This window comes from Bufo bufo, chromosome 7 (genome assembly GCF_905171765.1).
Source record: "Bufo bufo chromosome 7, aBufBuf1.1, whole genome shotgun sequence".
Classification (NCBI taxonomy): domain Eukaryota; kingdom Metazoa; phylum Chordata; class Amphibia; order Anura; family Bufonidae; genus Bufo; species Bufo bufo.
In genome coordinates this window covers 221,078,327-221,089,978 of record NC_053395.1, presented here as the reverse complement: position 1 = coordinate 221,089,978, position 11,652 = coordinate 221,078,327, and the positions used below count along the sequence as shown (strand labels likewise).

Genomic DNA, 11,652 nt, shown 5'->3' with positions numbered 1-11,652 from the left:
ACTGTTTGGGGCAGGGACAGGCTGTTAGGGACACCAAACGCTAGCTAGTAGGGCCACACATGTCCTTTTAGGGACTGGTATAGGTGTGCTATCAATATACTGAGGGGTGTAATATACTTAGGCTCCATTTACATGTCCGCTATTTCATTTCCGCATTGCGGACCTATTCATTTCTATGGGGCAAAAAAATAGAACATGCCCTATTCTTGAAGACCAGACATATTATATTAGTGCCGGCAAAAATGCGGAACGCACATTGCCGCTGTCTGTGTTGTGCGGATCCGTAAAACACGGTGTGGACGTGTGAATGGAGCCTTATAATATACTTTCTAAAATAGAAAGTATATTATAGTGCATTTGTATTGTGCAGCAGATGTGTGCGAGGGACAAACGCTATTGGAACAAATAGTTTCTACTGGTGCGATTTACACAGATGGAATGAGAGGCAAATGTCACAAAACTGTATGATATGGAACAAAGAAAAACAGATTTCTGCAAGGACCTTACAAAATAGAAAGCTATGCTACAAAACAGTCAGCTGCCCCCCAAAATGACAAGTTGTCACAAAATTGTACATTGTGTCGCTGATTAGAATTTTGGAGTCACAAAATGATGTGCTACAAAATAACACCCTTTGCTACTGCTGGGGGTGGGAGGAGGTTTACTCTATACTGGAACTGATGGCAACAAAATCAGAACTGCAGAAAAAAGGGGAGAGATAACACAAGGGCGGTGAGGGTAGCAATATCCAATGTGCATATGGTGAAGCAAGAAACAGGTGTGCACGTGCTCCCCTTATGTTGTGGTGCAGAAATCAGCATCGTGCGATGTAGTGAAGGGCTCTCACTACAACTGTGTAAAGCTACCTGTACACATGGCGGATTACGTGCGTTTTCTGTGTAACAGCTCGTGCACAAGACCGCGGTTTTGGTCTGCATTTTTTGAGGATCAGATGCGGACAGCAAAAAAATAAAAATAAAAAAAATAGAACACGTCCAAATCTTGCCCGTTTTGCAGACAAGAATAGGCAGTTCTAAAGAGGGCCGGATGTACCGCTCCGCAGAAATGTGGAACGTACACGGCTTTCACAAATCTCATGTACACTTTTTTTCTTCAGTGTGGAACAAGATCTGCGGTGCAGATTTGAAAATCTGCAGCATGTTGATAGTTTGTGTGGATTTCAGCCTTTTCAATGCACCAAAAAGTGCAATTAACACGCACGGCTTTTGGTGCAGAAAAGCACAGAAATCTTTATGAAAACTAAAGTGGAATTTGTAAGGCTACTTTGATACTTGCATTTGACACTTGCGTTAGTCAGACAGATCCGTCCAGACTTTGCATTGAAAGTCAATGGGGACGGATCCATTTGAAATTGCACCATATTGTGTCACCTTCAAAGGGATCTGTCCCCATTGACTTACATTGTAAGTCAGGACGGATCCGTTTGGCTCCGCACGGCCAGGCGGACACCCGAACGCTGCAATCTGCGTTCGGGTGTCCGCCTGCTGAGCGGAACGGAGGCGAAACGGTGCCAGACTGATGCATTCTGAGCGGATCCGCATCCACTCAGAATGCATTGGGGCCGTACAGATCTGCTTGTGAGAGCCTTCAAACAGAACTCACAAGCGGAACCCCGAACGCTAGTGTGAAAGTAGCCTTACACAGCCCGCACCCCTGTGCAGGAAGCCTTGGAAAAGCACCGTGGACAAGAGTGGCACAGTTCCAGTGTATGTATAAATAAATAAATAAAAGCAGGCCTTGCACTTCTTCTACAAAGTATGGGCATGTAGTAGTATGACTATGTAGCGGCACTCTCAGGGCACGGCCTGGCACTACAGAAATATTTTACTAAACCCCACACAGCAACAAACAACACACTAGATCTGATCTGCTAACCAATCAGAAGACAACACGCGACAGACTGAAGGCATATTTTCAAATCCACTGCGGGCCCCGTCTGTTGTGGAATTGGCAGAGAAGCTTCAAAGCGGATTTTATGAAATCTGCAGCTCAAACCGCATGAAATCAGCATGTAAAAGGGGAATTCGCTGCAGATTTTGAAGCTATTTTGTGCGAATAGAAGCTGGAGGGTTACAAGGCCGCTCGTCCACGTACAGACAACAGGTGCAGCTGTCAACACGTGTGCTGTAGCCGTGGACACCGGGCACTGGATGAAGTGTGCAGATGGCCGGGAGAGGCTGCTAAGTGCGGAACACAGTGACATCTATCTGAACAGCAGACGCCTCTCAAATTTTCAGATGGAGGAGATGATCGGTGTAAACAGTGTAATGATGCGTATAAATGATGCGTAAAGATTTCTTCGCCTGCTCGGTACAAATTAAAGTGATACACACCTGGAGTCCGTTAAAAAAAACAAAAAAAACCCCAGTTCTTTTGGGGCCCTACAAACAAATTTGCTCTGGCGCTTCCCCCCCCCCCCCCTACTAAACACGCCATAGACTGCCCTTGCTTTTTTTACCCCCCAAAAAAACTAATGTGTGGATGGTGTTCCTATCGATAAGCTGATATCGCACAAAAAAAAAAGTCACCAAATTAAAACAAAAAAAGTGGCAGTAGCAAAAAAATATTCTTGTGTCCTATTCATAATTCCCCCCGTAGACTTTCAGCTAGCCTCTGGAGCTGCTATTTTTTTTTCACCAAAACTTGCGTGACAGTCTGCGGATCAATTCACTTGAATGGGGTCCGCAACCTGCATTAGACAGTTCACACCACAAAAAAAAAGCAGTACATGCACTACTTTTTTGCGGTGTGGAGATATGGAACAAAAAAAAAAAATGAATCAATTGAATGGGTCAGCATCCGTGATACGGTGCCCACATACTGCGGAGCCGCTGTTTGCGAGCGCAATAGGGGCACATACCTGCTTCGGTTGTGTGCATGATGCCACAGTGAAAAAAAAAAAAGCCACAGAAAAAAAAATATATATATATTTAGAAGGAGGCATGGGCATTACGAAACAGCACGTATGAGCCCCAGTAGAGTCTGTAAAGCGGTTATTTGGAAACTTGATATTGACGACTTATCCTCAGGATAGGTTATCAATATCAGATCGGTGGGGGTCCAACACCTGGGACCCCTTGCTGATCAGCCTCTTTCTAGGCCAATGACATCACTGTACATCAGTCGTGTGGCCTATGTGCAGATAATAGTGATAAGATTCAAGTGATACCAAGCAAAAGCCACTATCCAATGGATGAGGCTGGGCTTGGTAAGCCGTGAAGAATCCGCAGCGCTCCAGTGTGCACAGCAGCGTGTTCAAACAGCAGATCGGGCCTCTGACGATCCGATATTGATGACCTATCCTGAGAATAGGCCATCAATATAATATTTCTGAACACCTTTAGGGCTCATTCACACGAAAGCATATTTCGTCCACACCAATCGGCACACCCTGTGGTGTCCCCAAAATTATAGAACACGTCCTATTCTTGTCCGTATTACGAACAAGGATAGGACTGTTCTATTCTAGCCGTTATCCGTGTTTTGCAGTTTCGTGTGCACGATCCTGCAAAAGGTTATTCCTACCTTGCAGCACAGTGCCGATTCAGCATTTCATCCCCATCACGGCTTTTGAACGCACGGCCCCTGTGAACTATAACCTAGAAACGGAACGGCACTAAATCAGTGCAAAGGTCCATTAATTCCCAGAGGTTAGACTCCCAGGATTATAAAAGGAATGCATATCCTAGCAAAAAGCCATCACCGAGACCAGAATACCCCCTTAACTAATGATACGTACGTTTTCCACATGTCAGAGAATTTTGCAACTCTTTAGAAGCCATCATGGCTGCCACTATGCAGCATCTTTCACACTCGGACCCGACCTAGAAATTTCATTCATCATTCTGAACGGGTCTTGCAGAAATTCAAACACAAGCTGCAGAAACAGCCCCATTCAGATGTATGGAATTTCATGAACATCTCCTTATAGGAGGACCCAGAAATGGCTGAATAGAACAAGACTTCACACCAGAGGACCATTTCTAATTTGGGGGTACTGCTCTTGAGTACATTGTGTGGGCCTCAGAATTACCCAGGTCGTCTTCCATGCTGAAGGCCTCGCTCCACTAGGGCACATCCGCGGTACAGAGCGCGATACTTCGTTCCCAGGAATCCAGTCCCTGCTCTGTGACAGCTGCAGGATTCCAGAGTTCAGCTTTCCCTGGGAGGACTTGGCGTCCTAAGGGCTCACTATATGACACCCCAGCTGTGGAGGAGCGAGAGGGGGGGGGGGGGGGGGGGGTCACTGCTCCGGCTTATTTTGGTACTTGCTAAATATTGTCAGCGTAAGAGCGGTAACTTAACCCTATTCACTACCTTAAAGGGAACCCGACATCATCTTTATGTTGACCTCACCGAGGGCAGCATAAATTAGTGAGAGAAATGCTGATGTCAGCGATGTGTCACTCATGAGCTAAGAGTAAGTGGTTGCCAAGAACCAGCATCATAACCATTGCAGCCGAGGCCTTGAGAAGAGTCAAATCTACCTGAGAAGAGTCCTGGTTATTCCTAATCTCCTGCTCTCCGGCCCTTCTGCTGATGATTGGCAGTTCTCTCCTAGAGAGAAAGGGAGAAAACTAGGTAGAAGACTGCCAGTCACCAGCAGATGGGCCGGGAGAACAGGAATTCATAGGCGGCCAAGACTCTTCTCAGGCGGCCAGTCTGCAATGATTGTGATGCTGGTTCTCGGCAACCACTTACTAAATGACAGACGCTGAAATCAACTCACCTGCCTCTTCTTATGCTGCAGTTAGTATGGGGAGCATAAAGTTGATGACAGGTTCCCTTTAAGAGAGACTTCAAAATTAGGCATTTGCCACTAAGCAGGGGGAGGGGGCGTAGACAGGCGCCTATGACGGGCCGAATCTGTATAATGATGTGTGAACACATTAGTCCGGGGTCCTCTAACAACCATTTCTGATCAAAGAATCCCAGGCTGAGGGCAATGCATGAGCTATATACCACGCTATAGCTGGAGTCAATGCTGCAAATTAATCTATAAAAGGTACATTCTGAAGACAATCCACTGTGTCCAAGTCCTGATTGCATAGCTCAGGGTTTGTTACAATGTATCAGAGCTGAAAATCCTCAGTAAGCTGCATACAAGAGCAATGCAAATCTCCCTCCAGTCCAGGACTCCAAGCAGATTGTCTCTTCCCTACACGGATACGAACTAGAACCAAGTTAGGACTAGGTCAGAAGAGGCTTCATTCACCAACAGCAAGCAGAGATATTGAACATAGTGAGGTACTGGCTCAGCCAAAAGGTTTACTCATTTATACTGCCTTTACCAAAAAACCCTTATGCTGCACCACTGGGGCCACATATGTAGACTACATACAGTTGTGTTCAAAATTATTCAACCCCCAATGCTGTAAAGGGTTTTAGGGAATTTAGTGTACATTTGTAATTGTGTTCAGAATGAAATCTTACAAGGACTTTTTAAAGAACCAAATGCAACTAAAATGACATCAATTGTTTTTGTAATACAGTATTAAATGTTTTTTTTTGTGATTTCTTCATTGACACAAATATTCAACCCCTTAAAGACTACCACTCTTAAGAACAGAGGTTCATTCAAGTGTTTTCGATCAGGTATTGAAAACACCTGTGGATGTCAAGGAGCAGCAATCAAGCATAATAAGCACCAATTAGGCCGATGTAAAAGGACTGTGATACTCAGCTCCTTCTAGACATTTACTGGTGTGTTTACAAACATGGTGAAGTCAAGAGAATGGTCCAGGAAGACAAGAGAAGAGGTGATTTCTCTTCACAGGAAGGGCAATGGCTATAAGAAGATTGCAAAGATGTTAAACATACCAAGAGACACCATAGGAAGCATCATTCGCAAATTCAAGGCAAAGGGCACTGTTGAAACGCTACCTGGTCGTGGCAGAAAGAAGATGCTGACTTCGACTGCTGTGCGCTACCTGAAGCGCAAAGTGGAGAAAAGTCCCCGTGTGACTGCTGAGGAACTGAAAAAAGATTTGTCAGATGTGGGCACTGAAGTTTCAGCTCAGACAATAAGGCGCACACTGCGTAATGAAGGCCTCCATGCCAGAACTCCCAGGCGCACCCCCTTGTGTCTCCAAAGAATAAGAAGAGTGGACTGCAGTATGCCAAAAGTCATGTGGGCAAACCACAAAAGTTTTCTGTGGACTGATGAAACAAAATTAGAACTGTTTGGGCCCATGGATCAACGCTATGTTTGGAGGAGGAAGAACAAGGCCTATGAAGAAAAGAACACCTTGCCTACTGTGAAGCATGGCGGGGGGTCAATCATGCTTTGCTTCTACAGGTACAGGGAAGCTTCAGCGTGTGCAAGGTACCATGAATTCTCTTCAGTATCAGCAGATATTGGATGAAAATGTGATGCAGTCCGTCACAAACCTGAGGCTTGGGAGACGTTGGACCTTTCAACAGGACAATGATCCCAAGCATACCTCCAAGTCCACTAGAGCATGGCTGCAGATTAAAGGCTGGGACATTTTGAAGTGGCCATCGCAGTCACCAGACTTAAATCCGACTGAGAACCTCTGGTGGGACTTACAGAAAGCAGTTGCAGCGCGCAAGCCTAAGAATGTGACTGAACTGGAGGCTTCTGCCCATGAAGAATGGGCGAAGATACCCGTAGATCGCTGCAAGACACTTGTGTCAAGCTGTGCTTCACGTTTAAAAGCTGTTATAACTGGAAAAGGATGTTGTACTAAGTACTAAGATTGAATAAAACTGATAATGATGTGAGCACAGAAAAGGCATTTGTGGTGATTTCATTATAAATGTTATGTTATATTTGTCTGACTTACAAGGGCCTCTTTGATTTAATTGTAAACAAGATGACTGAAATGATCAAAATCAATGTCAAACTGGGGCCACAACACTCAATTTCAGTGGGGGTTGAATAATTTTGAACACAACTGTATGAAGGACATCTCTCCTACCTGCCAATCCTACTTTGGATCCACTGGGAGCTGAAATCTGACTGGTTGTGATGGGCACTACGGAGACTACACTTGAATCCGCTATATGGACCTACAGAAAGCGTGCGCAGGCTTCAGCTGCAGCAGAGGAAAGCAGATGATCACCATGAATAGTGTGGAGATTCGTCTCCGTACAGCATTAAAATGTACGGGCTCCGATGAGCCGAAGTCGCGCGTGACTGTTTAACAATCAACTACCGAAGTTATTTAGGTGGAAAAACACTTTAAAACTTGAAACTGAACTCTGCTTCGGTTCCGACTAGTACCTCGGAGGTGAAGCTGAGTTTGGTTTCAAGTTTAGTTTTAAAGTGGTTTAAAACTACCGAAGTTATTCAACGAAGTCACATGCGACTTCGTGAATAACTGCGGCTCATCAGAGCCCATACATTCTAATACTGTATGGAGAGAGATCTCCATACAGTATTATTCCGAAGTTTTGAACGAAGGGACTTCTGCTGTAGCATCCGAAGCTCGCTTCGCTCAACACTAACCATGAACGCCAACTAAAAACTATGGGGGAGATGTATCGGACTGGTGTAAGGTAGAACTGGCTTAGTTGCCCATAGCAACCAATCAGATTCCACAGCTCCTTTGAAAAATGAAAGGATTGATCTGGTTGGTTGCTATGGGCAACTAAGCCGGTTCTACTCTACACAAGTTTGATGAATCTCCACCTATGGGTTGTATTTTTCCAGCTGAATAGAACCCCTCACCTTCCATAAGAAAACGTCGGTTCAGTTGTCACTTTTATAATTTTTATTTATTATTAATATATTATTTTTGAAAAAAAAGAAAAAAAAAGAAACACACACTCAGACACAACATCTTCCCTACTCTAAGGCCTGGATCTGGCTGTGCATAGGACTAAGGTCCCCCATGAATGTGGAATAAGACAATTCAAGGAGCCCGTGAGACCAAGAACCCAAAACAAGGCAAATGATCCCGCTGCTGGAAATTATTAGAAAGGAGCACAACTCACAGCGGACACTTTCATCCCAGGCACTTACTAACACGTTATAAAAATACACATATGAAATCCTTGATTGCTCCTTGCTGTATTGCATTTTCTTCTGGAAGCACAGCGATCAGTCTGCCTCCTTGCCCCGCACCTTTGTCACAGATGTTTTGGTCGGTGTGTACGGTCAGAACTCATCATCCACTGAGGTAGATTTTAAGTGGGGCAGAGGACATGGAGCGACGCGCGTCACATCACCAATGCCGATTCTGGCACGTTGGAAAGAATATGAGATAGGAGGGGGCTGGGGCTGAGGTCTTGCGGCTGGTGGACCACGGGACTCTGATGGAGAGGGGAAGTCTTAAGTTGTTTCCGTTGTTCATCTGGAGAAGGTGGCAATCTGTTTCAGATACATAAAAAAATATATATATATATATATATTACGAACACTCACACCGTGCCATTTATGTAATGCAGTGTATTTATACCAGTATGAATGGGCAGCCTATTAGAAGGCCTTAAAGCAGAATACTGGGACGGTTTGCCTTGAGGCTGAATTGCAATGGGGGTGACAAAGGAAACACTCCTATCAAACCACTTAGATGCCACGATGGGCATTGACTGTGGCATCTAAGGTGGTGGAGTCAGTTCCAATCCCAGATGGCTTGGGTATACTACAGGGTGGCAAGGGGTCAATAGTGAAAATTCCTACAAAAGTACAGCTGTGAGAAGATGTTGCATCCCTAGTGAGACAGGCAATGAAATAACACCGCCATCTGGTGGGACTCGGGTAAACACTGACCTGGATTTTGCAGCATCCCCTTTGTGGTAGCCATTGAGACACGTTGCACTCTGACCGCGAGATCTCTGTCGTGACCAAAAGGAAGAAAACACAACCTTAGGGCTTGTTAACAAGAACGTAAGGGCTCCGTGCACGTGCTGTGGAACGGACCACCACGGAAGCACTCCGTAGTGCTTCCGTTCCGCGCTTTCGTTGCGTTCCGCACCGCACCTCCGAATTTGCGGACCCATTCAAGTGAATGGGTCCACATCCGTGATGCGGAATGCACACGGCTGGTGACCCGTGTATTGCGGAACCGCCGTATGCGACCTGCAGCACGGGAACGGAGCCCTAATGTTCGCGTGAACAAGCCCTTAAAATGATAATACAACGGAGCCAAAGATAATCTCTTATGGATGGAGGAGCTTCATAAGAAGCCAGATATCATATGGGTCCATCCATGCAGATTTCTCAGATTAAGGGTCCAGCTACACGGTGATATGCAATTGTTTTTGTAATGAAAGTCAATGGCGTCGCAAAATGACATGCTTCAACGAGACATGTTGCTGTGTAGCTGTAGCCCTTTTTTGGTGCGGGACACATACTGGACCCTTAAGGAGTTATGCCATGACCCGTTTTAATGCAAAAAGTCCAGAAAAAATTTGCCAATAGCAGTTTTGAAATAAATGTACAGTTTCTTCTTCCATGTGCTCCCTTTGGTGCTACTGCTAATCTGTACTGCTAGGGGGCAGACCCTCGAGAATCAATCTACTTCCCCCTTTGGCAGCAGGCAATACTTGCTCCCAAAAGGAGTTTGCTCAGAGATCCTGCCATGTCACTGCAGAGGCTCTGCTTGTACCCTAGCAAACAAAGCACAAAAGCCATTTCATTAGCTGCCCTGTAGTGAACAGAGGATCCGTATGTGGAGACCTGACTGTGGGGAGAATGACTGAGCACGGCTGTGCACAGCACCAAGTTCAGTAGACGGATCTACCTGCATAATATAGCACCACCTGGTGGTCAAAATGTATGGCAAGTAAATGAACACCAGAGGGCACCACGATAAGCAAATGTCAGAACTTTTCACTGGGGAGTTTCTGATGCATGTAAAAGGCAAATATGCCTCATTTTTCCAAGCAATATGATATTTAATGGTGGGGAAACAACATAATTTCAGTTCCACAATGTGTATCTACATGAGAAGGTCAAATCAATGCCAAGACCTGACTTACCAGAGAGGAGTGTGGAGCAGAACCAGTGTGATAATTCATCAAGCATAAGCTTCTCAGTAGTTCTTGTCCTAATTAACAATAAAAACGCAGATAGACACATACAGGAATAACTCAGCAGAGGAAGTGGTTCACTAACCACTTCTCACCAAGAAAGGAGGCGCTCTGGGGTGGCTTGGTCCCAACACCAGATGAAGAAGAAGCAAAAGCTACATATGGAGGGACCAAGCTACTGGGCATGTGTGTCCACCGGTACTGTACACATTAGGTGGATGTTGCAAGAGGAAACTAAAAAGGACAGCAGGGGGCGTAACAACAAGTATGTAACCGTATATACACATAGAGCACAATTTTAAACACCGTCAATACACCAGTTAGGGATATTATCCAACAGCTCCGAATTTTGGTAGACCAAAAAAATAAAATAATTATATAATGAAAGTCATTGATATGTATCCTCAAAATGCTAGACAAAAACTACAATAAACAGCGTGCCCTGAATGTCTTCAGTTGCAGTTTTGTAACATACGGAAAGTCACTGATTGGAGACCATCGCTTTACATGATGTAACAGATGAATGTAATATTTCATGGAGGGACGCCTCCTTTAAATTTAGCCCATGTGAGGGTTTCCCCGTCGGCTGCTTACCTTTCTCCCTGTTGGCATAGTACTTCTGCTCCCACTGGTTGGTGAGAATATTGAAATAACGTTGTTGTTCAAAGAAACGCAAATATCGTGAGGAGATGGCGGAAGGGAAGACACGTTCAAACTGTCCACAGCGTGAGAGTTCATCTTCAGTCTCCACTAGGACTCGCACGTCCTCTGGAGTGAGCTGGTCCAGCACTGTGGCATAGAGATCCTGCAAGACAGACCATGGAATGGAGGTCTTAGGTTACGATGGGATTTCTTGGTTACAAAGATTAAGCGATAGTGTAGAACAGTACATACAACATGGCTGATGAGCGTTAACCAGAGCTCGCATTACCTTATCTGGCACCTTAGGGCTGAGGTAATGTGCCCGTTTCATCTTATCCTCATTCAGAGTCTCTGGCGAATGCCCAAGATCCTTCCTATAAAGACTTAAGAAAAAAATTATAATTAAAAGGTAATACTCACATTTGGAATCAGTATATACATTTTTACTGCTCCAGATTACAGGCTACAATCAAGCCCTGTGTAGTCTGATCCAGCATCGTACTCTACGTCTATTGGTCCCCTACTTGTTTCTTACCTTACGACAATACAGTAGTAGTAGGGGTTAGATGGAAGCAGAAGTGCAGAATCAGACACAAGATTTGTTGATAGTCTGTTCCCACAGAGAATAATAATAAAATGTATTTATATAGCGCCACCATATTCCGCAGCACTTTACAAATTCATAGGGTTCATGTACAAAACAAAAGTAACTGGCTAATATACAACTGAAACACTAGGAGTTGGGGCGCTGCTCGCAAGAGCTTACAATTTATGAGGAATTGGGGGTGACACATAAGGTTGTGATAAGTAGGATTTGAGCCATCATTGAACTGACAGGAGCGGTGCCGGCCGATCTGCTTCGGGTTTGGGACTACTAGAGGATAGAGCTCAGGCCAGAGGAGTTGGCGGGGGAAGGTTTAGTCGGGGAATAGTCAGTTTAGGTAGCTTGATAAGCCTGCCTGAAAAGATGTGTTTTTAAGGCACGTTTGA

General features: G+C 44.9%; 1 protein-coding gene across 3 annotated transcripts in view; it reads right to left on the bottom strand.

Annotated features, from left to right (window-relative positions):
- Positions 1-7,811: 7,811 nt before the first annotated feature.
- TTLL4 (tubulin tyrosine ligase like 4) overlaps positions 7,812-11,652 on the bottom strand; it is a 41,268-nt gene continuing 37,427 nt past the window's right edge. For 2 of the 3 annotated variants that reach the window (XM_040440463.1, XM_040440464.1), the window contains exons 15-19: positions 10,952-11,045; positions 10,615-10,825; positions 9,970-10,037; positions 8,759-8,823; positions 7,812-8,356 (exon numbers count right to left, since the gene is read on the bottom strand). In XM_040440463.1, the coding sequence (XP_040296397.1) occupies positions 8,206-8,356; positions 8,759-8,823; positions 9,970-10,037; positions 10,615-10,825; positions 10,952-11,045 (589 nt within the window). In that variant the 3' untranslated portion in view covers positions 7,812-8,205. The remainder of the gene's footprint in view (positions 8,357-8,758; positions 8,824-9,969; positions 10,038-10,614; positions 10,826-10,951; positions 11,046-11,652) is intronic. The other variant, XM_040440465.1, reaches the window with a different exon arrangement.